We start from the raw sequence: 26,261 nt of genomic DNA, 5'->3' as shown, positions 1-26,261 counted from the left end.
GAAGATACAACACTGCTTCCAGTAGCTGAAGGCAAATTATATATGATGCCATTTGAACTACATTCTCAAGGTGAATCTCAAAGAAAAAGGTCTGAAGCATAGAAAAGAATTTAATTTTAGACACCTTATTCTAATATTTGCCTCATTTTTATCTTTCAAATATAAAGTAGGAAATAAAAATATTTTCCTATAGAAACACTATGTTCTTTTTGTGGAGTCCTGTCCATTCTATTGAGCAGATTGTCTGTGGCTGTGAATCACATTACAGTAAAAAAAGGCAGCAGTCCTCCCTGAATATGGAGCTGGATTCTGTAAAATATTTAGGCATTCAGTAAAGAGTAAGTTATTTAGGAAGGTACTAAAAGCTGTTCCTACTCTCTGGTTTTTAGCAAAGCCAAAAAGAAATGAACACAGAGAGCTGGAACAGTTGGAATAAAGCAGGCCAGAAATCTGAGCTTCATACTGGCATGTTGCAAGTTTTTTGAGGGCTATTTTAAAGTTATTAATGATTTTTGTTCACCCAATGTTCTGACCATAAAACCAGGGCTGAAGAAAATGACCAACAGTTTGGAAACATCAATAAACTAGACAGTCTATTTTGTTAATTGATATCTAACTGTCTCCTTGCTACACCCATGACCAGTTTGTCCCACTCTGCATTTTGTCCTCAGTTTTAACCATGGGTTCTTCCCAAAAAGATGGGATAAAGATCTATGTACTTCACCATCCTCACTGTCTAGCTGGGTGAATTAGAGTCAGTAAGCAGAAAAAGTTGAGTTAAACTCATCGTGGATCTTTTTTTAAAAAAATTTTGTTATGCTTTAATTTTCTTCTTTAAATGCTTCTTGTTCTTTTTTTTTTTTTTTTAATCTATTTTCTTCAGCATCTCTAAATATGCCTCATCAAAAATTATGGTTGTGGACTGGATGGACTTCTGTCTTTAAATTCTCTCTTCTTCTCTCTTCTCTCTCTTCTCTCTTCTCTCTTCTCTCTTCCCTCTCTGTTCTCATCTTTTCATCTTTTCTTCTCTTTCTTCCCCTCCCCTTAATTTTCCCAAGGACATGTACCCAGATCTGTGCAAAGCCATCAGGAGCAGGCAGCTCCCAAAGCTGTTTTATCATCTGAGATAATATTAAAAGGGAGGCAGGACTGCTCAGCCTCTACTTATAGCTACAATTTTGCCTGTCCAAAGGGAGATCAGAGAGCTCACTGAGGCTGAAAATCTAACTTTTAGATGGAGAAGTTCAAGATGATGGATCCGACCTTCTTAATTTGATTTTGGTCTGCCTTTTCTTAGGAATCCTTACAGCAGGTTCACATGGGTTTTTGGTTTTTGTTTTTTTTTTTTTTTTTTTTTTTTTTTTTAATGAAATGAGGTATAAGTAAGAAAATTTGATGTTAAATATCAACACCTTCCTCATGCAGGGGTCACAATCAATATTTGACCCAAACACAGCAGTGAAATTATTAGCAGAGGTTGGTTGTGGGGGAATACATCTACATCTGAAACCCCTTAGATGGTGAAAAATATCCTGGAGTGGAAAATAATGAAACACTACTAAACCCAAACAAAATTATCAGCATGAAGACAAACGACCTATTGCAACCCAATAAAATCAATTCCCCAGCAGCCCCAATAGGTGGGACCAGTGTGCTTTAAAAGACACTCAGCAGAGTTCCTGGTATCTACCCAGAAATGAGCAGATCAAATTAATCCCCAAAGCACTTCTGCTGAAATCGTCAGATTTATGCCACAGATATTTTCCCTTCATTTATCTAAACACATACTTTGAAAAGAGTGTGGTGCAAATAAAATCTCTTTGAGCTTGAATGGTGAGAGCTTGGGAGCAACTGACACAATTTTGCTTCTCTAACAGCCTCCAGCAAGTGACTTAATCTCTTTACAGCTCAGTTTTGCTGCCTTTAAAACAAGAATATTGAAAGTTCTGCCCCTCAGAGGGGTGCTCAGAGTGTAAACTGAGACCTGCTGGATGAAAGGCATGCAGGGCTTTTATTTACATCTGTGTTACAGCATCTTCAGTCCAGCACACAGGTGTACAGTCCATTATTAAAGGAATGTGAGGCAAACAACACTGTTCAGCACTAAATGCTTCAATTTCTATCCATTCTAACAAAGAGAGTACCTGGATTTTCGTTGAATAGCAGAACTGACAACCTGGGTTCACTTAATGCCAGCCTCTGCAATACCCCTTTATAAATCCATTTTTAATTTATTATTTTTTTACACTTGGCTACATGCAATTCTGCTGCCCCTTGCTCGAGAAGCAAGCCCTTGGTCTAAGCCTTTGCAAACCTGATAGTGCATTTCTCATTATGTCCATAGTCATTTCAATTATTTGCCTTTGTCTAAGACTTCTGTTATGCTTTGGTGCCTGTAGACATTTTAAGTAACTACCTTTTTTTATTAGCTGACTCAACACATGACAGATTATTCTGTCCACCTCTTCTCCTGAGGTCCTTTTATCAGCCTTAGTCCTCATATAACCTTTCTTAATGTTCCTGTATTATCTGTGAGGGTGAAAGCACTCAGTGAATTTGACATAAAAACACACCTTTGGGTCAGAGATTTACACCCAATTTTAGAAGAAGGACTGACCAAAACGACCCAAATAAATTGTAACAATTGGTCCAAACACCACTGCCCAAATCTGAGAAAGAGAAATGAACACAAAAATGGGCTGAAGGTTTTTCCCATGGAAACAGACATGTCAAAAATCAAGATTTAAGATGGGATTGCTACTTCTGCATCCAGCTCCTTATCCCTCATCAAATCAGTCCTTCAATACAAAGAATGAAAATAAAATAAGGTTTTGTGCAATCTGCACCCTAATTGTTTAATTGATTCTTGGGGTTTTATTTATAGAAAGATAAAGGCTGAAGTCCTTCAGCTGGAGTTGTTTTTCTTGCAGAATTATTTTCACTTTTATCAGTGTCTGTGTCTCACTGGTCCCCAACAACATCAGAGCAGTCAAATGTTTAAACTCTGTGATACCTGAAGGTTTCCCCATGGTGAACAGACATTCTCAGACAGAACACCACTTTCTTTTGACCCAAGAGTCTTTCTAGGGTTGGATGCCTCAAGGCCATTCCATTCCATTCCATTCCATTCCATTCCATTCCATTCCATTCCATTCCATTCCATTCCATCCTCTCCCTTTGTTGAACACCACCATACCTTTAAGGAACCTTACCACGAATCTTCCTGCCTTTCAGGAGGTGACTCAAACACAGAAGTTTTAGGCACAGTCTACCACAGATATTCCAAAAGGTTTCCCAACTGAAGCCAAAAAACCTCTTGCAGCAAATTCTGTGGCACTGCTTATCTTAAGAGCTCAGTACAGTGTAACTGTGGGTACTTCCAGAGACAGAAACACTGGAAAAAATGTATTTAAATGTCTTAGGACCACAAAAGAACCACACAGGACACAGAGAAGACTCAGAGTTAAGGGATATGAGATGCTACCCTGCACTACAGAACTGCAAGATTTCCTTAAGAAATAAAGATGTGAAATTCAGCCCTGAAGCCAGAGAAATGTTCTTAGTATTTTCAAAATCAGCAATACAGCTGAGGCCCATGGAGGTCTGGCTTGAGACAGAGCAAGGACTATGAATGGAAAATACACAAATGTTTATGCTCAAGCACCTTTTAGACTGTTTTTCACTTGCATGGGAGGCAATTTTCCTGCCTGTAGCACCATCACACTGAATTTTCAACTCTTCTTCTCCCCCAAGCAAAGTTTGTGTCTGGAGAACAATCCTCATTAGCACTCTGAAATAAGTTTGGTATATTGTGACATTTTCAAGAGATCTTCCTCCCTGTAGGATTCATTTCTCCAGGAATTTCAGTCAAAAATGTACAGAAAGGAAACATCACTTCCAATGAGTGGCTCTTCCATCAAAAGACAAGAGGATGAAATAACAGATAAAATTTTCCCTAACCCTGAAACAACCCCCTTAAAAATCAAAGCCTTCCCTTTCTTCTGCAATAACATCCTCACCTGAAAAACAGGCTTTTTGATGGGACTGTTTCTGCTGTCTCTGGTTCTGGATACTGTGAGTTAAAACAGAAAAAAAATCTGAAACTAATATTAAGTTCAGAACAAGTCTTAGTGATCTCACTAAATGCTAATCGAGTTTTAATGCTGTTTTCATTAACTTTGTGCCCTTTCATATGAAGCTGGAGGGCTACTCAGTGATAAGAGAGCCCCACCAATAGAGTCATATGAATGGATGCTAAATGCAAATTCTGGAAGCACTGGGCAATGCTCACAGCAGGGCTTTGACAGGATAAAGATTTTATGGAGTGTCATATCAGGACTTGTTGAGGAGGCTGAATGTCAAGAGTAAAAGCAACAGCAGGAAAAAATGAAAGCAAGAAGGCTCCAAATTGATGAGGGGTTTTTTGTTTTGTTTTGTTTCTTTTGGAAACCACGATTAATAAAATAACTTTCTACTGTAAGTAGCTAAAAAGCCAATAGGAAGCTCATCAAAAGGAGATTAAAAATAAAAATCAAAATCTGACAGAGAGCAAAACCTTGCCTTTCACTGAAAAGACAGGCTGACAAAATATTTCTGGCAGGCCTAAACTTTCCCAACATGTTTCAGCAAAGGATTTGGTTCTCTGAGCTGCAGCATCGAGTGTAAATAAAGCTTTGACTGATTATTTTTTGGTGGGGATTGGATGAAAAACTCAGGCTGGCAGGAGGAAGAACTCTCATGGACAGGAAAGTTCATGGTTACAAAACCAAAGTGTGTGCCTACATGGAACTGCAGGGAAGGCTTTGGAGAAACCTTAGAACCCCTTCCAGTACCTAAAAGAGGCTTCAAGAGATCTGGAGAAGGATCTTTTACAAGAGTATAGGGGGACAGGACAAGAGGGAAGGGCTTCACACTGCCAGAGAGCAGGTTTTGATTGAGTACTAGGAAGAAACTCCTTACTGTGAGGGTGGTGAGGAGCTGAAACTTCTCTGGAAGTGTCCAAGGCCAGGCTGGATGGGGCTTTGAGCAATCTGGTCTGGGGAAGATGCTCCTGCTCATGGTGGGATGTTGGAATGAGATGGTCTCAAAGGTTTCTTCAATTTCAGTTTCAAGTGGATGAGAGAAGAAAAGTGGTGCAGTGTCCTGGAAGATGGAAATCTGCTTTCCTGGCCACTGAGCAGCTTTTCTCCACTGTGCCTGTGTGCACCAAGACCCTACCAGGGGAAAGGCACTGTATGGACTCTCAGCAGGATTCTCTGTTCCCATGGAAGTGAGTTCATTAACTTCAAAAACAACCCTCGTGACCACTCATTACAAACAGCACAAAAGAAAGAATGGACACTCTTTTGACTGAGAGAAACGTTTCAAAGGGAAAGCACTCAGTGCTTATTCACAGGAATGGAGAGCAATCTTAAAGCCCTTTGTTTTGCATTGAAACGACTGAAACCAGCAGTATCTGATTTGCACCGTATTTCATAGTGAAACTAAACTGGTTTTAGCAAATAAAGTGATGATACAGTCACAATGGATGGGTTGGAAGGGGCCTTTAAGACCATCTCATTCCAAGCCCCTGGGCAAGGTGTCCCTCACTGGATCAGGCTGCTCAGAGCCCCATCTGACCTGGCTTTGAACATTTCCAGGGATGGGGCAGCCCCAGCTTCTCTGGACAACCTGTTCCAGTGCTTCACCACCCCCTGAGTAAAGAATTTCTTCTGAATATCTCATTTAAACCTGCTCTCTGTCAGTTTAAAACCGTCTTCACTTGTCCTGTCACTGTACAAAAAAGGTGCCTCTCCCTTCTTTTTATGTGGAAGATGCTCTAAGATCTTCCCAGAGCCTTCTCTTCTCCAGGCTGAACAGCCCCAGCTCTCTCTCTCATCCTGTCTGACACAGCTAGGAACAGAAAAACACACATACACACACAGATTCATGCACACAATACCTAATCCTGTTAGCACTTTGTCCTTCAGCCCCACGAAAACTGAAGGGAAGGCAGGCTGGCTATGTGTTAACCTCTTGCACTTTCATTCCTCTCCATAGCTGGAGCAATCTTTACTTTTATCCTTGACTGTAATAACTTTTGTGAGTTTTATCTACACACCAAGTTCATGATTTTTTTTAGTGCTGATGATTACCCCAGTTCCAGGTGTATATGTGTGTATATATGGTTGTATGTGCTCTAGCAAAAAAAATAGAGTTCACCTAAAAAAAACCCCACCCAAAACAGAAAATTGAATTGAAGTTGCCATGCCAAAATGACAGCTGGTTCTAAAATTCAATATATAAAAAAGAAATCTTAAGGTGATGGCCTTTCCTCACCCACATTTTTCAACAGCTGTATGAGAGTCAAATTTTGCTTTATCCCTGTGAGAATGAAGAACAGAAATGGCTCTGCCTTTGGGTACTCCTGAGTGCTGTCACATTGGTTCCTTTAATCCCACAAGAGTGAAGAACAGGAATATTAGTGCTCCACACAATGTTCCTTATGGCTTTAGATTTATACAGTTAAATGAGAATTCAAACCTAGATCTTGTCTCAATCCAAGTAAGGATTTGAACTGAATTCCTGCCATAAACCAGGAGGGTATGAGACCTGCAGGAGAGGTCACCATTTAATCTGTTTTGTAGTTGCTTCAGTGTTCCAGAAGTGTAAATGACTGCTGAGACAGACATTAGACAGGCACAGTCCCACTGCTTGATAGCTGAGACAGGAGGGACAGGCAGTGTACTCAAATTCTGGTCTTTTCATCAATCAATATTTAAGTATTCATTGAAAGTGGAAAAGATGTAAGAAAAGAAATCAATTCCTCCCTCCCTCTCAGATGTCTGAGCTGATGTGAATTCCCTCTACCAAACTGAGCATCACTCTGTCTCTGAGATAATTTGATTAGATCCAAGGTAAAGCTGCTCTTTAGTTTCTCATCAGAACAAGATCAAGAATGCATTAGAGATGAAGAACCTTCCCTGGTGATCTGTTGGAAAACCTGAGCCATGAAAAATCTCAGATGTGCCATGGATGAGGAACCCCCTGGCTCAGCCAGACACTGAGCAAAGGCACAAGGAAACTCATAACAGCTCATTACAAACAACAAAATAATAAAGATTGAACTCAAATCCAGCCTGGAAAATTGGCTCTCCAATTATCTCTGGAAAATTGGTGAGTTTAACTGCATGTCAAGCTACTGTGATATGCTTTGTTTATATTAAAGAATAAACAATATTTATTGTTTATATTAAACAACAAACTACACCAGCCCCTTTTGACCCAGGAGAAACAGATGTAATTAATATATCCCCAATTCAAGATTGGCATCTGCTACTGCCCAGAAAAACTGTTGATTAAAAGCCACCACTAAGAAGTAAATACAGTGGAAAATTATCCAGGATCAAAGAAGAAAATCAGACACTATTGCTAGCAGTGGATGGCAGAGAAACATTAAAAAAAAAAAAAAAAAGAAGCAAAACTGGCTATTAAAATATATTTTGTACTGATAAAATTAGCCTTAATGAACTATAAAATAAAGAAGCCTTAATGAACTATAGCAGCCACTTGCAATTATTTCTGTACTAATAAGCTTGGAGAAGATATTTGCCATATACTGGCCATTAACAAGATATTCTTTGAAATATGTAATTTAGTAAAGGAGAAGTTGCTACAAATTAAAGGGATTTCAGGAAATTTTTGTGCCTATCAATCCACTGAAATATTTGAGTGTCAGAAGAGAGGATTTCCTAGGCCAATGAATACCCAAATTTGTTCAACAAGCTGAAATGGAGGTTTTATAGCTCCTTTCTTGCATTACATTTCTTCTCTATTGTATTTTCAATACTGTGCTCTGGAAAAAATGTAAATAAACATTGGTCATTGGGATCTGCCTTGTAAGAATATTTAATAGGAGTCCTTAATTGCATGTTGTAAACATAATATAAATGGCAGTTGTAAAACTGAGAACAATTTTGCTCTAAATAATCAACAAGAATGCCACTCCATAGAGCAAACTCTTACCAGGCACAGTACTATACAGGAAAAAAAAAAAAATCACCAATCCATGCAGGAATCGAAATAGAATAAATTACATTTTTGGCTCAAGAAAGAAACTCTTGCTCATTGGATAGGATTTCATGAAAAAGCAGATGCCTTGAAAATATTCCACAGATGATACAGCTTTTTTTTTTTTTTTTTTTTTTTAATATATCTGAAGAGCAGGCTGGCAATGAAAGGGGATCAAATGATTGCTGTTTAATGGGTTACTGCTTGTCAGCTGAGAGGCAGCCATGGCTGGGATGGTTCTTGGCAAGTTCTGATGACATGACAGGACTAATGAATTTCCCTCTGCACTCTCAGCAGGCTGAGCAGGGACAGGGCAGCTCAGCTGAGGAGAGGTAATTCAATCAACCCCAGTGATGTGCTAATTGAAGTGATGCTCCCCTCACCTCCCTCCCTGGTGCACTGACAAGGAGCTTTTCCCACCTTCTGGGCTGGGATGGTGAGATCCATGTGAGCTGCACAGCTGTAAATGTGGTGGCTCTTTGCACAAGCCCCACAAACAGTAATTTCTGGTGACCTACTTGTGAGAGGAATTAAATGGTTTATGGGCTGTACAGCAACACTGTAATGTGAAAAAAAAATCCCATTTCAGTATCAAAATATGGCTGTTGAGGAATTAAGAATCTGTCAAAGCTCATGCAGCCTATATACCAAACTCAAAAGTAAAAAAAAAATTTCTCCAGCAGTTTTTTAAGAAACAAAGACTGCTGTCTACTGAAATCAAGAGTCTCTTTTATCAGATACACCTTAAGAGCCAATATTGAGAGCTGGAGACCATTCTGTAAATGAGTGATTGTTGAAGCAATTGTTGAGTGAATCTGTTGAAGCAGATTCCAACTCCTTTTAAAGCCCAATGAAGCTACAAGGAATATTTCAGAAAATTCACTGAGTAGATGGAATATGGAATATAATTCCCTTTTTAAAGTTGGTTTGAGAATCTCACATCAGAGAGATGATTGCAATTAGGAGGTTACTATTTACATCTTGAACAGACTATATATTATCAAAGATTTATTTCCAAAATGTGGACATTTCTAGTTCTACTTGAGGAGGTGGAGAGCTAACAAAGACATGGTTATCACTACATTAGAAAGAACAGTGGGAGTTTTACAGTTTTTATCTTATTTTTATAGCTTTATAATTTTTATAACTTCATATTTTTTGTATTTCCTAGGAAGAAAAGGAAGCCATAGAAGCAGCCTTGAAGAAGCCCTGGTTTCACCCTCAGTTTTAAAGGATGACTCCCAGATTATTGTGGTTGCTTGGAAAGAGTCATGAGGCTGCAAAGGGGAGTTTAATAACCTGCAGCACATCATGGGATAAAGCCATGTCCCAAAAAAGAGTGACCACCACCAGGGCTTCAGAGACAGTGGCTGGGACAAAGGACAGCAATTTAAAATAAATTAAATCACTGACACTGAAACACTTTCCAACCTGTTAAACAGCCCTGAGCCAGCACTCGAATTTTGGCACTAAAGAAAGAGAACAATCTTCCCATCTACCTCACTCTGAGTCACAACACCAGACACACTGTCCCTTTGAGTATCTCTTCATGAAGAGATAATCACAGATATATTGCCTTTCTAAGAGTCTGCCCTGCTGGGACATGAGATTTTCCAGCTGAACTGGCAAAATATTTACTCTTTAACACACTTTTACCAAAGAAATCCTCCTGTGCTGATTTTCAGGTTTTCTTCCAGACAACAGTGATCCAAAATTACCTTGCTTTGACACCAAACCAAGGATAACAGTCAAGTAACACTTTCAGGCAGATTGGGTACCAGTGAGAATCAGACCCTGTCATGTAGGGAATGGCTCTGATGAACTTTGTGCTGCCCCATTCCCAAGGAAACCTCTGAGAATCTGTGGTGGGTTGACCTTGACTGGACATCAAGTTGTTCTATCTCCTCTCTCCTCAGCAGGTTTGCAGCAGTAAGGGTGGAGAAAATAAGATAGAACAAAAAAAAAAAAAAAAAAAAAAAAAAAAAATCCAAAACGTTTGGACAAAGTAAGGGCAGTTTAATAAGGTAAAAGTAAAGGCTGCACATGGAAATAAAGGAAAATGAGATTTGTTCACTCTTCCCATCTACAGGCAATGTCCAGCCAGTTGAGATAACTGGAATGATGATAAAATAGAATTTGTGGCATTTGTTGGATCAATATAGGCCAGAACAGAACTGGCCACCCCTGCTCCCCCAAATACCAAGTTCTGCATCCACTGGCAGCAACTTCCCCCATGTCCCCACCACAGCCAGGCCAAGGGGAATTGCCCTCCACAGAGGAACTCACTGTTTTAACTTCATAAAAAAGAACCACACACCTTCCCAAGCTGACTTCACTGCAAGTCCCCTTTCCCACAGTCAATGGGCACCAGGATGGATGAGGGACTCACTTGTGCTGATCTTTGTTCCTCACAACAGCACAAGCTCACTGTATTTTTGGGGCTCAATGAGACAGAGAAATCCAGCACTGCCAGCTGAAAATATCAGCTGGGAGTGGAGCAGTGACATGAGAGCACTTTCTGACTCTCTGCTGCTCCTATAAAGAGTTTAATCCTCCCTGGGGCTACTGATTTATGCCTCAGAGAACCCTGCTGAGCCATTAATCAGTGCAACTGCTCCCTGAGCTGGGCACCAACTGCTCCCCCAGACATCCCTGCTCCTGAGGAGCCAAGGCTATCCATAGGGAAGAGGACATTTGGCACTGACTTACTCAAATATTCCAGATTTATAACAATCTTTTCCAAGTTGAAACTGAAATTTTAGTCATCTAAAGCTACAACTGGGCTGTAGTTGTTGACACTTCTAGCTGAAATACCAGCTTTTCAGAGGTTATTTCCTTAAAGATCTGTGAATGGGACAGTAAGGTATAACCTGAATCAGTGCATCCATTTTTGTGCTGTTTCACAGTTCAAACTGAATGTGCTGGAAACCACCCTCTTTTTCCAGCTCCTTAGAGGTGTGTCAGGATGGTTTAAGTTTAAAGGAGTTACAAAACATAAATAATTAGTGTCTTCAGAGTGCTTGGGAAGTTCAGATCAGAGACTTGACATCCACCTGCATTCAGTGGGAATATCCCATTTTCCTCCTGATGACAAAGAAACCTGAGATGGGATGAAGAAAGCTGCTGGCTGTTCCAAAGTCAGTAGGACTTTGGAATCAAATCAATGAACTCAAGTTAATTGAGCTGCAGGCACTGTCTGCACACAGACTCTTAAGCAAAGGTAATGTGATACATCCTCCCTTCACTTCTCCCACAGTTAATGACCTGGCATTATGTGATACCTATAAAGGTCAAAGACCATAAGATGGGCAACAATCATAATCTGAAATACATTAAAACACAGTAACTTGACTGTGTGATGTCTCATCAAAATATTAACCTGCTTGAAGCCTTTTTTCAATGGTAAAATCTCAGACAAATTCTTAGAAATTAATCTGCCTGTTCCCTGTTTCTTGGGACTTCTGCCTTTTTTGCCCTGTTATTTTGAGGGATTTTTTTCCACAAAGCAGACTCTGGTCCCTTAAAATTTCTTTTTCTACTATTAATCATTTCTCTCTTCTGCACATTTGTGGCAGCACATTTTTATTGTGCTGTCAGGGAAATAATTTAGCAGAGGGAAGTGGAGATGTGGCCATTGGAATCCAGAAAGTCTTAAAGAATACAATGTTAGCCTAATTTAGGAAATTGGGCCAAATCATAAACCCAAGCCCAGTATCTATTATCCAGTGAAAATCCAGATCTCATTTTTGAGATCTTAAATCTGAAGCAAAAAGTTACTGCAGAATGAGGATGTACTTCAGTCTTGTCACAGCAACAATTGAGCAGGGGTGTCAGGATCCAAGCAATTAATTATAGGCTAAAAGACAAGAATTGAAATGACAAGAATTGACACCAGGCTCTAAATGCAGGAACTTTTTCAAAGTAATAGGATACAGGGGAAAAAGAAATATTACAGAGCTATAGATTCCTGATTGTGCTGCACAACAAACACAGCAGCAGTGCCACAGCCAGGGCAAAGGGTGAATTATTTTAGGATTTCAATGACAGCTGCCAAAAATACTATGACCCTTACAGAGCTTGAAAGATTGAAACAAGGTTGAAGACTCAGCCACTCACATATTAAGCCACATATAGATGTGTGGAGAAAACAGAGACACCAAGAAAATCCTTGTGATAACAATTTAAAAAGCAAAAGCAATACCATGAAACAAAATTCTCTATGCTTTGCCTTTATTTACAGAGTTCCTTAGGTTAAATTATTCCTCTGTTCAACACTGAGTAGGAACTGCTGTGCTTTAGCAACCTGACATGGCCAGGGAGAGATGCATGGCACAAATGTCAGAATTTCTGCTGTGTGTGTCAGAGGAGGGTGCCCAGACTTGTCTCCTGCTTGGAAGGAACAACAGAGCTGCAAATGGCAAATGCCACAAAGCCCCTTGTCAATCTGTCCCTCTCTGCCATGCTGACCCTCAGACCCTGACACACAGGGGCTGTGACTGCATTTGTTGGTGGCAAGAGGAACAGCACACAGGGACAGTGTAATGCATGAAGGACTGAAATAATCCAGCCAACTCAAAAAGAATAAGGTTTGAAAGAAAAGCAAACATCAGGGATGGGATGTGTAAAATCAGCTGCCTGAACCTCATCCTCATTGATCAGGTTACACAAAACACTTAACCACATTAGAAAGCCATAAATTAATTATGCAAGGAGAGCTGTAACTGTGAGGGAGGGAAAAATAATCCAAACCAAAACAATATTTTCTATTTTTCTATGATAATTCGATTTGAATTCAAAACAAGACAGTTGGATATTCAGGAAACACATACTTGGAGCCTGATTACTCCTTTTTAACATGGACTACAGCCCAATTAAGGAGACATTGTCCAAAATTTAAGTGGAGGATTAGAAAGAAAATCTTTATTGTGATGCTGATGAGGTCCTGAAACAGTTTGCCCAGAGAATCTGTGGCTGCTCCATCCCTGGTAGTGTCCAAGGCCAGGTTGGATGGAACTGGAGCAACCTGGGATGGTGGAAGGTGTCCTTGCCCATGGCTGGGCTTTGGAACTGGATGATCTTTAATGTGTCATCCAAACACAGACCATGCTATGATTTTAAGGATTTTATGTCTGTACATTCAAGATTACATGGAAACTGTAATCAGAGTGCAAGCCCTTGCTCGGGATAATTAATATTTTAGAAGTATATGATGGTTCAAAATCCAAATGGTCAATTTATCAAAAAAGGAACGCATTAATGCCCATTAAAGATTTAATAACTTGTGTCCTGTATCAGGAAGGCTTGGAGCTTCAAGCTGCTGAATGCTGGGAGAATCTGTTGAGTCAAAGCCCAGAGGATTTAAGGAATCTACATGGCAAAGTCTGTGTGCTCAGTGCAGTAACCTTTGTCTGACAGGAATGTGTCCTGGTAATGGTGAAGACACCCTCTGCTGCAATGCCTTCTTCCAAGAACAGGGCTCAGTCAAGTCATCACTTATTCTCTCTTTCTTTGGCTAATGGGATTGAGATGTTGAAGTTGTTGCTGGGAACTGTATTTTCCAGCTGTCACAGACATGCAGCATCTTTCTCAAAGTTTGTCACTTCTATTTTCCTATAAAAAGGCTTAAAACTTAGGATTCCAGCAGTCTGGATTGTCACTTTGGATAAGTGTGCACTGATGCAAATGAGTCAAAAGAAGGGCACAGAAGGTCTGTCTAGCTAAAATATTGACACGTTCCAAAGCTGTTGTTAACAAAAAAGCTTCTTTCAGCCTGCTCCTGCAACACTGTCCTTTTGAATGGGCACTGATGTTGATGGAACAGCAAAAGGAGCAGCTGCAGAGCTGCTCCAAGATGTGCACAACGTGACCTAAAAGTTCCTGGGCTATTTTCCTAAGGTGTCAGCAAACAAATGTACAGACACAGCTCCTCAGGAGTTCCTCTGCATTCCTGTAGATTTTTCTCTCCCTCTGCCAGACAAAACTGCCCCAGGGGAGCAGTGACACACTTATGGCAGGGCCCTGGACAGGCAAAGTCAGGGCTGGGAGCTCTCCTGAGCAGCTGCTCTCCCTCTGCACACACTGAGCCAGCAGCCAGAGATGGCACAGCTGCTTGGGAAACTCACAGGGATGCTCCTTTTTACTCTGCAAGATCCATCAAGTGATCTCCCCCATGGAAGGAAAGGGCTTGTCTGATTCATGGTGGGGGGAAAAACATTCCTCTTTTGAGAAGAACTGTTCTTTCTAACATAACAACATCATCATATCATAATATCATAATAATATCATAACTATCAGTATCATTATTGAAAAAGCAGAATCATCAACCAATTAAAAAAAATAATACTCTATATGCTAATGATCAAAACAATAAATACTGATCATATATATTAATGGCATCATTTCTTTAATTCACTGAATAGTGACCTTCATATTTCCTATTACCAGCCATGAAAGCTAAAGAAGCCTAACTTTAATATCCTGCAAATGGGATTTAAAACACTGGAATGGAGTGGTTGAGGCTTTTTCTTTTGGCTCCTTACTAATCCAGCATGGAACAAACATTTTGAGATGTTAAATGGAAGTTCTTGCCAGTCATTACCAAACTTGGGATTTCATTCAGTGGTATGTCCTGTGCCAACCAGAGTATTTAGTAATTAGCTCCCTCACTTGCTTTCCTCCCTTTATTTTGTCTGAAGTCATGCAGAGCTGTTCCACATTAAACTCCAGCTGTTCCCTGTCTCCCTAAAGTGTGTAAGAACTTTACATGAACCGGTTTCTTGAAGTAGTTTTTATATCCATTGATATTTTTAAAACCACAGATTTTTAAAAATTCTGTTTGCATTAAAATTCAGAATAAAATTTAATCTGTCACTATGGACACAGAAAGTCTGAAAACACCCTGGTTTAGAAATCCTCAAAGCATAAATATGAAATCTGCTGCACACCACTGGGGCTAACTCAGATTAAGAACCATTTATAAAGACCAGAAATCATCATTGTTCCAGAATAACTCAGTGCAGGTCCTGCCTCCATTTCTACTGCTGCAGAGTAACTCTTGTTTTAGAAGCTCAATAATTAGTTTCACAACTGATGATGAAAAGTAGAGCATGATATTTTTCCTGGTGCTTTCATTAGTGTCTCTAGGTTCACTTCCCTCAAGACATGGATCTCATAGCAGGAGATTAATTTTACTTTTCCAATGGAGTTTTATTGTAAGAATATTTTGTTCTCTGGCTTTCTCCACTAAAGGGATTTTGATTAAAAGGTGTCTAGACATAGTCAACTGATGATAAGATTTGTAATTTCCAGTAGATAGGAATATTTAACTACACTGAAAGAAATTGTGTTACATTACAGATTATCCTGATGGAACACATTTCCAAACTAATGCAGCGTAAAAGCAGAGTAATGCAATTAAAATTACTGCAATTGCTCTAGGTTTACATTATCAGGACTTTACACCCATAAGCAGTGTCTCTTCTATAAAAATGGGATAAAAATATATAGACATGATAGATAAATGATAGATAGATAGATATAGATGATAGATAGATGATAGATAGATAGATAGATAGATAGATAGATAGATAGATAGATAGATATGCTGTAAGAACATCAATAATCAGTCAATCAAAGATCCATTTCACTAATATCATCCTTGCTTCAGGACTGGCCAAACACCCAAGTAAAGATTCAAGTGTAGCAAAGTATTTCTACCAATTTCCCCCAGCAATGATGTAGGGCTTGTGTCATCCTCATGCAAAACAGTGAGATGGTTCTTGACATCCTTCAACACTTTTTTCTTTTTTTTTTTTTTTTTTGATTTGTACAATTCCTTCTTGTACCCAAATTTTGATGATCACAGGCAGAATTGCCAAAGCTTAAGAAGTGTAAGAATCACCTTTCTATGATGGTTTTGAACCAATCCCTTTTAGTTCTCAGTGGAAAGAAGGAACTTTAGAAGCCTCACCTTCACATGGAAGGAAAACACTTTCAAGTAATACCGAATTCTTGTCAAACAAAAGAATTTACAAAATTTCTCAGTCCTTTGTGCTTTCTCGAGGATAATTTCACAGTAGAGTTGCTGCCTGCAGGAAAAGTCCCATTGCTGCTTTTGGGTTCTGGTTTTACCAAATGGAACCCCTGCTCTGGCAGTAGTCACACAGCCCCCCTCTGAGGGCTAGAAAATATATAAATCTGATATTCTCTCCTTGAATAATGGCCTGGCAACCTTCTAAAGAAGGAGAAACCCAGACATGCTTTGCACCAGAAAGAGAATATCACAAATAATTGATGAGTCATCCTAGGGCAATGAGGGAAGAGAATTTTTTTTTATTTTTTTGTGTCTTACATTTATATTTAAAGCACATTTTGTTTTACAAAGTGAACATGCTATAGGTGAAATTCCACTAATAGGATGAAGTTGCTTTGATATCTCATCCCTGTTCCTGAGGTTACAGCCCAATCATCCTAGAGACCAACATTCCTTCTAGGTATAGATTCAGAGCAAAGATCATCAAAAATCCATTTTTATTTTTCACCCCTACTGAAATCTCCAGTTTGTCTTCCTGCTCCTTGGGAAGGTCTCTGGAACATCTCAGAAGATAAAAGCACTTGGGAACACCTCTGGGTTGTGGGATTGCCCCTGACCCTGCTCCAGCCAGTCTTTAAAACTGCTTCTGCACCTCTAACTCCTAATCCTAATAATTAGGATCCATTACTCAGCATTGCTATGAGATTCATGTAAAATCAAACACAACAAAAACAGCAGAGGAAAGGCTCATATATTGTTTTTTTGGAATATCACCTTGGCTTAATCTTAAGAATATTTCTAAAACCCTTTGAAAGAAAATATTTCAGTATGCCAGACCTGATTCTGCAGGTGAAGATATTTTTTTCTTACCATGATCAGCTTCCTAAGGTGTCTTTCAGTAACCATACAGAGCATGATAAGAGACTTGGCTAAAGGGTTTTACCTGTGCAAAGCTCAGCCAGGTCAGTGCTTGACAGAGACAGCGATGATGATGACAATGAGCAGCAGAACAGCCACAGCCATGGACAGGAGGCAGCACTTCATCTTCCTGGCTCGTAGCTGAGAGGAGAAAGACAAAGGAATTCATTCATGCAGATTAAACCCACAAAGAAATTATAATTTTTTCCATTGAAAGAATGGTTTGGACCAAGATGAAACAAGGAGAATTTCTCTGGGGTTTTTTTGGATTGATTTATCCTTCTGGATAATTCAGATTCCTCCTCCTGGATAAAATCCCCCTTTTCTACTCTACTTTCTTTCTCCTTAAACCACTGTGTCACACTGAATTTCCAGGCTCTGCTGGGAGGGATGAACTTGGATAAGGGCATTTAGTTTGGTTTTGGTCTGGGGGTGTTGGAGCTGCCTCTGGTTGCCAGGATAAAACTGTCCCCTGTAAGAGAGAGAGTTCTCTATGCACTCTGCAGTGCAGTGAAATTGAGACAAGCACTGACATGGGCTGCTCACAGGGCAGGAAAATGTTCTTCCAGTGTTATCCACCCTGATCTCACTCTCTTTCAGATATGGTAAAAGAGATTCTATGGAGTTTTAATTTTGATGTCTCTTTCTACCTCAACCCATCAGTTTTCCTAGTGACCTCTAGGACGTGATGTTTCTTCCTATTTAAAATCTTTGCAGATAATTCAATTCCCCTTCTCCTTTTTAGATGGATTAGAAGAAGGTTGTTTCCATGATCCCACAGTGTAAGTAGTCCTGTTATCCAATACATGCACAAAAAATTAACTTCAGTGAAATCCTTAATCTGGATATTTTCCTTGAGACCAGATTGACCAGTCTTCCAGCCACCAGAGTCAATAACATCATCTTGATGTGACAAACCAGTTGCTTTATTCCAGAATCCTTTACCTTCCTTACAACTGAAGCAACATTCTCAATGAGGAGAGATGATGTTAATATTCCTGCTGTTATCCACTTTTCCTCCCTTCCCTTTCCATAACTGCTGCAATCAGGTGTCCTAGTCTGCCTTGGGTCCTTTTCTAATTGCTTTACATCACTCTGCAGTGCCCTGCATTTCCCATTGTTCCCTGGCTGTTCTGTTCTGTGGGTGTTTTTGTCTCTTACACCACACAGGACAGGAGACTCCTCTCTTCCATTGGTGCTCCAAATCCTGTCCTTCATTCCCTCTCAGTGCTCAAACAACCTGGAGAAACACTCCCAGCAGGGAACAGTGATGCATGACCTGTCCTCTCTTCCAGATTCAACCACCAATCAAACTAGTGGTTTTATCAAAGTATGGATTTCAGATTATTTTTTTTTTCAACCTTAAAATGCTGCACTGTTCTGCCTCCCTAGCAGATAATCAGTGAATCATCATGGCTCTCCATCAGATTTTCAATCACTCAAACAGATTGGTTTTCTTTGATTTGGAAGAGAAAAAAATAAAAGATATTTTTAATATATAATTCCATGTGCATTTGTGAAGAGAGATCTTGTCAAGCATGCTAGGAGGGAGGTGTGAGGGAACCTTATTCCACTTCCCAAACCCCTGCTTTGGAGCACAGATTTATTCTTGCTTTTCCATTAGTTTATTGTGACTCTGTGGGGAGGATATGAGGCTCACAGAAATTATTGTGATGCTGGTGAGACCCTGGCACAGGGTGCCCAGAGAAGCTGTGGCTGCCCCATCCCTGGCAGTGTCCAAGGCCAGGCTGGATGGGGCTTGGAGCAACCTGGGACAGTGGAAAGTGTCCCTGCCCATGGCAGGGGGTGGAATGAGATGATCATTAAGGTCTCTTCCAACCTAAAACATTCTATGATTCTCTGATTCTCTTTAACTTTTTTTTTTTTTTTCTTCCACACTCAAAAGGATGTTTCTTCATAGCAGATCCTCACCTGACACTTTAATTTCTTCAGGAGTAACTGCAATACATCCTGAAAGTTCAGCCCATGAAACAACAGACTTGCTACTATTTCCCCTTTAATTTTAACCTTCATTAATTCCAAGTCTAACCAGGAAACCTCTTCTTCAAACTGCAGACTTTCAAAGGCACTTGGATGTCCTTGTCCACTTCTAAAATGTCAGAGCCTGTGTTTGGTCAGCAGAGGATGCTAATGGGTCATTTATCTTCAAGCAGAATTCTCAAACAGTCCCATTAAGAGCTTCAAAGACTGCACAGTTATCACTTCACATGGCTTTTCCATCATTCCCTTTGCAGACACATTCCCTTCTTTTCCTCTTTCCAGCATTACAAAGCCCAAGTCACTCTCATTCTGCATTTTCATAGTCTCTTCTCCCTTCATTTTCTCCTTACTTTTAACCAACTAAACCATAAACAGACTGAGACTGATCAGAGAACAGGAGAGATGCAGCCCAGTCTGAATCCTGGGATTTGGTTCACATTTTATGAGCTTGTCCTGGCTGGCCAGTCAGAGTAATGATTCCTGCTCTTTAAAATATCTCCCAGCATATTTAGTGTAACTGTCCTAAAACCCATGGCAGGATTGTCCATTCTATTCCTAGTTTTGGGTTTGTTTTTTTTTATTTTTTTTCCATTTCAGTAAGGAAAATGTTAAATTCTTTACGTTACTTTAGTTTCCAGCCACAAAATTTACATGCTGGTGGAGCCTTAGAAGCAGCTTCTGCTCCCTTCCTGGACACAGCATCTTTCCTACAGATCCTGAGGAGCAGTGGCAGGATACCAGCACCCCAGGGTTTTCCACTTAGTTAGAAAAATACTGATATATGAGCAAAAACAGATGTCCCTTCACTGGACAAGAGCACACCCTTCTTCAGGAAGGATCATGAAAAAATCCCTTCAATGGGACTGGACATGAAGATTGGACTTGATGACATTGAAGGTCTTTTCCAACCTTAATATTCTATTATTTTGTGATACCCCATGGAGCTCAAAAAGCCTGTCCTGTGCTGAGGACCAGCCTGAATTTCCATGAGCTCCTGGGCCTCTTTCCCTGCCATTATCAGAGGAAAAAGATGCAAGCACAGGATGTGTTGAACAGGTTCTCTTCCCTAGACAACATATGAAAACTGTGGGCACCCTCACTTGAATATTACATAAATACACACTAATAAACATAAATAATAATATTACATCTACCTAAATCTGCTTATTATCTTTAGTTTAGGTTAATAGAGATTGCCAAACTGAGATTACAAATGCCCCACTACCATTCTTGAAGGAAATTGAGAGACAAAAAGAAACACATCCCTCTGAATGAGCTTTTCAAAGGTTTTTTTAAGAACCCTGAGGAAACACTGCACATCCAAAATTTGTGTTTTCCATATATACATATATAGGGAGCAATCTTTGCCCTCCCTCTAAAGCAGGATTCCTGCTTTATTCAGTAAGGTAATAATTATTATGCTGTGTACATTATACATGTTTAGAAATGTTACTTATCTACTCAAGTTTTTTTAGGACATCTATCTAAAGTCATGTTCACATGAAACCACGCAAAGTTCTCACTTAATGTAAAGATCCTAATTTTTTTCAAGGGGTTTCCATGACAGCAGAATCATATAATTAATGCTTTCCATCCCAAACATCAGTGCAATGATTGGGTTATATCCATTTTAAGTGGAGGATGCAGAGACACATTCCATGGGTGAAAGTTGATCTCAAGAGATCAGATGATCTCAAGAGAGTCCCTGTTTTTTCAAGGAATAATAATAATAATAAAAAAAAGAATTAAAAAGCAAATGTGATTCATGATGCCACCCCATGCATCAGTTAATCTACACTTACATGGAAATGGAAAATTGTTTCCAAATTTGTAACAGGGTTTTTTCACCAGGACAAATACCTTATTTCACTGAGACAGACACTGTGAGGTTTCTGCCATAATTTTAGTCGTCTCAGAATAACAAAACCACAGCCACAGAAAAGTTGAGGAAAAATTAAAAAAGCCAAAAATGAAACAACCCCCAAAAGCCAAACCACCTGTAAAATGAATCATTTATGTTACAGCATAATTCTTCAGGGAGCTTTGCATTTTTGCAGCATTTCCCACACACCCCACTAATACACAGTGGATTTCACTCATCTTTTCCCAGCTCTTTCTCCCCTTAGCTGGATCCTTCTCTCACACTCTGCATTATTTCTATTCCCTATCCTTCTTAACTTTCCTGAAAGCTCTGAAGCAACATGACCTCTTCTCAACTCCTGCAGCTACACCCAAGATTGATCACAGGAGCAATTTTAAGACCATTTCCTCCCAGAATCTTCCTCCTGCACTTGGATTTAAATGTTTGCAGACAAGACATATTCCAGATCATTTGCACAGCAGGTGGATCAACAGCTGAAGGGAATTTTTGGTACAAACTAAATTTGGAGAGTCTTCACCTCAACTTCAAAAAGTATCCAGAAAACCAGAGGGAATAATTGCTTTGTTGTATTTTTGGTTTTTTTCCCAGAGACCTGAAGGTTTTGCCAAACACTCCTGGTCATGAAAATCTATGGCTGCTTTCTCCATTTTTTTCCTGTTAAATTGCAAAACTCTGTCCACATACAGAAGCTGGAATTTAACAAAACCTCCCAAAAACCCTGTTTCTCCCAGGGAAATGTATCCTGGAACTCCACCTTGGAAAGCACTGACTCTCTTTAACTATCTGTTAAAATGAGTATTTAAATAGAGAAATCAACGCAACAAACAATTTCAGGCTGAATTTGGGAAAAGTTCAAAGCTACAAGATTATCTTCTGTTGGAAAATGTACGAGAAATAATTATAAGCCCACTATCTGATTTAATTTTCATTATCTTAGCTTATTCTAAACCTTGAATGCTATGCTGCAGCACTGCTCTGGTTTTATAGCTCCATCCCAACTTGTTGTAAGTCCATTTCCCATAACACCTAGAATTTGTTGATTAAATTGGAGCTAATCTATTTTCATTGTACACATTTTCCCAAGATGAAAAGAATGCAACGTGGGACCAAAAAAATTCTAATCCTGCAGCAAGATGTAATGGCTTTTTACAGTTTTTTATTTTTCTGGGCTCTCAGGGTTTTTTAGTAGAATAAGTAAAGATATATTTTAATCCTGACAGAGGCTCTTTAAACACACATGTGAAATAGGAGTGAAAAGCAGGGAAGGAATGAGCAAGGCTATTTAGGGACACAGCTGAGCAGCATTTTATATTGACAGGCAAACTGGACATGACTGAGCCTGGAAGAAACCTTTCCCTCATTGTTCCAAAAAAAGTAAGCTGCAAGTCATATTTTAAAGCCTAGAAGATATTTATTTCTTGGGGGTGAAATGTTGAAAGATATTTTAATTATGTCACAACACATAGTTAAGTAATTAAAACTCATTAAAGTCCATTACAGCCCCAGGCCCAGAAAAGTTAGTTTCATCTTGGAAATTCCTAAGCAAATACATTTAGGAGGAAAAAAAAAATGCTCCCTTGCTAAGGATTCAAAAACTAGCTGAGGCCAAGCATAAATAATAGAAGAGGCTACAGGAAACTGTTTTTCCTGTATTTATATTGAATAAAAAATAACAACCAACAAACAGAAAAACACTTGATTCATATATAGAAAAGCAGCATTGAGCTTCTCCACCCTTTGTGGATTGATTACATTATGGACTGAAAGGCAGGGAGTTTGAGATTTCTCAACTGCCTCCACAAAGGAGGTGGAAATCCCTAGAAACAGGAATTTTAGTTCAGGCAGGGATTTGTACTAGAACAGCAGCTCTATTCTGGGAACACCAGAGCATGTGACAGCACTTCAGAGCAGAGTTACACCCTAGCACTTGATGGCTGGGGAGTTTTTCAGGTCTTCAGCAGGACAAAATTGAGCAGGTTGTTTTCATTAGAAATTAATTAAATTAATTTACCCAGCATCTCACCTTTATTCCACCACTCCCAGGTCTCAGCCCTGGCACTGGGATAAGGATGATGACAGTAACCAAAGAGATTTGGCCAAGAGGGTTAACCCAACACCACCTGACTCTGTCCCTCCTGCAGTGTTAAATAATAGAAACATTCATAGAAAAATGGGATTGTTAAGGTTGGAAAAGACTTCTAAGATCAGCAAGTCGAACCTTAAACCCAGCAGGCACCACCACGTTCACCATTAAACCATTAAACAAGTTTTATAACCACAGGTTTCTAAACACTTCCAGCCTTTCCCTGGGCAGCCTCTTCCAATGCTTCCAAAATTTAGGAACAAGGAGCAGGAACAGGCCTGGAAATTCCCTGAGCTTCCCAGCTTGGATGTATGGGCAAGAATCTCTCTCCTAGTGAAAGAGGACCATTTTTCCATTATCATTTCTTAGGTTATTATGGTAAGCAAGCAAAAATCTACCCATGCACTCAATGCCAACAGACTCAGTAAAACAATCCATTTTACTTACGGAAATGCTTACCCATCTTTCAAACACAATTTTAAAATAAAGAACAAATCATGAAACATTTTTGAACAGAGCCAGGACTGCAAGAACTTCTGAAAGTACAATTCCACTACTCAAGCAAAGAAACCATTGCAGACTAATCTGCTCTGGAAATTTATTTCCTGCAAATCCATCCAGCAGATAAATAAGAAAAATTATTAAATTTAGCAACCACACAATAACAGCCTCCAGTTATCAGGTCAGTTCTTTTTAAGGGCCTCTGTTGGGCAATGAAAACCCACCCTGATTAATTTTCAAGTGCTGCTTCCTTTATTGTAAGATTAACAAATCTGTTTGACATAAAATGGTTCATTTTATATGCAAATCTCTGTAGAGAGTTTTGTGACATTAAAGAGGTTCATACAATTTTGTTCCTCCTGACCTCAGAGGTCATTTGGAATTTCATGAAAGCATTTGTCTATACTCTTAATATGCATTTTGAAAGCTAATTTGAGGTCTGCTGGATTGAGAGCCCAGGTTCTTAATTATGTTTGGACGTGTTTATACAAAGATGATATCATGAATCTGAAAGTGCTGCCATTCCAGTGGACAATAGCAGAAGCTCTGCTGAAGGCTGGGGAGTTCTCATGGGAAAGGAAAAGAAAATATTGGAGCAGCACAGCAGAAAGTCAGACCTTGTAAATGTGTGGTTACCTCCAAGAATTATGTAAACATACAGAGGGGGAAAAAATCCCCCTACACTTGCAATGCCATTTATTATTATTACTATTATTATTATTATTATTATTATTATTAATTTCATATTCCATTTTCATTGATAAGATCCCTTAGCTAAGCCATCCACAATCATCTCTGATAAGAGAATAAACACTCTATGCTATTGCAGTGGAAGGGAGGAACATGACCTTTAACGAGTGTACAAATTAAAATGCACTGACCAAATTTGGTGACATTTATGGTATGGCTTCCTTATAGAGCTACAATGAATTTGCTATCAAATATCACTGCTCCTGCAGACAGGCTAGAAAAGGCCAGGAATATTATTAAGCATTTACAGTGTTTTTAAATGAGAACAAAGTAGACAAGTTACATATGAAAAAAAACCCAGAAGATATGAGAGCAACAGGGAAAGGCCAGCCCATAGCAGCAAGGAAATAAATCACTTGGCTTTGGTATATTGTTTTTGGGCCTTCAATTCCATGTCATTTGCACTGATTCCACACTTTCCTTTATGATGCTGTGTCTATGTATTTGTGTTTTCCACTAATTCTGGGCAGTTTTCCCATTCCCCATAAGTCTCATCATGATCCCCCTCTCATTAACTAATTTTCTTTGCATACATCTCTGGAAGTGTTCAAGGACAGGATGGATGGGGCCCTCAGCATTTAGTGGAAAGTGCCCCTGCCCATGGCTGAAGGGATGGACTGGATAATTTTTAAAGTCCTTTCCAAGCCAAACTATTCCATGATTCCACATTTCTTTGATATACCCCAGGTGAAGCCAAGTGCCATCTACAGGTATGATTCCTCAGCATATCCTACTGCAAGACTCAAATCCAAAAGGGGATCACTTACTTAGCCAGGGACAACCATCCAGGATTGGATTTTCCATGTCTGAAATCCACCCCAAGCTATTTATTTTAAATGAAAATATGCCAGCCAAATCAAAGGAGAAAACTATTAAAAAAATTCCAATTATCCCATCTTGAAAAAGATAATGGAAATATTTTCTCTAGTTCCACCCTGCTTTGGGAGAATCATTAAGGTTGGAAAAGACCTTCAAGACCAGTAAATCCAACCTTTGGCCAATTACCACCTTGCCCACTAAACCATATGGAGAAGTGCCTCATCTACTTGTTTTTTGAATACCTGCAGGGATGTTGAGTCCACCCTGTCTCTTTTCAGTGCTTGACCCTTCTTTTAGTGAAGAAATTTTCCCTGATATCCAACTTGAACCTCCCTTGGTGCAACTTGAAGCCATTTTCCCTTGTCCTGTGTGAGGAAGAAAAGGGAGAGAGGGGATTGTCCCATTGATGAGGGTGCTCATTTTAAATTTTCTAGGAAATTTGGTTCAGTTGAGGAAAGACATGATTTCTCCCAAACCCTTGTTCATGTACACTCTTGACTAGCTCAAAACTTGAGATAATAAATTTCCCCATCTGCCACACCTATCAGGATGAGGATTGCAGCTTTCTGTGCTTTCTGTGTTGGTTTGAAAGCTGACAGGGGCTGACACTGTGCCTGTACACACAGATTTAATTGCTGCATTTTCTACCTTCTGAATGCTTGAATTAGCAATCTTAATATTCCCCTAATACACTTGTTTTTCTAATGGCTGAGGCATCATTTGTAATAACACATGATAATGGCTTACATTTCCAGCACGCCTTTCAAGGCAGCAAACCTCCAACGTGATTTACAAATTCACTATAAAGAGGATTATCTTTTTACCAGCTCTGGAATGAAGCCACCCACCTCTGGCAGCTGTTTGAGTTCCACACAGCAGAGCCAGCCAGCAATTTAAAGCAGGTAATGACTGGTGTGTGCACCTGAAACACCAGAGACTGCATTTCCCAAATCAGAATTCACCCAACGGAGCAAAACAAACACTTGTGCTTCTGCAGAAACCACCTGGAGATGGTCCAAAGCCCCACACAGGCAGATTCAGAGAGAACCCCACTCCCCCAGCAATTCAAACCCAGAAACAAGAGCAGAGAGAGAATGGTTTGACCACATTAAAGTTGTGCAGTGCTCCAAGAAAACCTTCCTGCTGAGCTGTGTTTATTAGTTAGATTGTGTTATTTTGTGAATGGGGCTACTTGGAAGGACTGGAAATGACAGATTTTGGCTCAC

The 26,261-nt window shown here is 39.6% G+C and overlaps 1 protein-coding gene across 1 annotated transcript in view; it reads right to left on the bottom strand.

The window, feature by feature from the left end:
• Positions 1 to 26,261, bottom strand: part of TSNARE1 (t-SNARE domain containing 1) — a 378,445-nt gene that overhangs the window by 43,287 nt on the left and 308,897 nt on the right. Inside the window, exon 11 of the mRNA XM_079302793.1 lies at positions 17,025 to 17,140. Within this exon, the coding sequence (XP_079158919.1) occupies positions 17,045 to 17,140 (96 nt within the window). The 3' untranslated portion in view covers positions 17,025 to 17,044. The remainder of the gene's footprint in view (positions 1 to 17,024; positions 17,141 to 26,261) is intronic.

Source organism: Erithacus rubecula (assembly GCF_903797595.1).
Source record: "Erithacus rubecula genome assembly, chromosome: 3".
Taxonomy (NCBI): domain Eukaryota; kingdom Metazoa; phylum Chordata; class Aves; order Passeriformes; family Muscicapidae; genus Erithacus; species Erithacus rubecula.
Note: the sequence above shows the minus strand (reverse complement) of the source record. Positions and strands in the feature narration are given on the sequence as shown.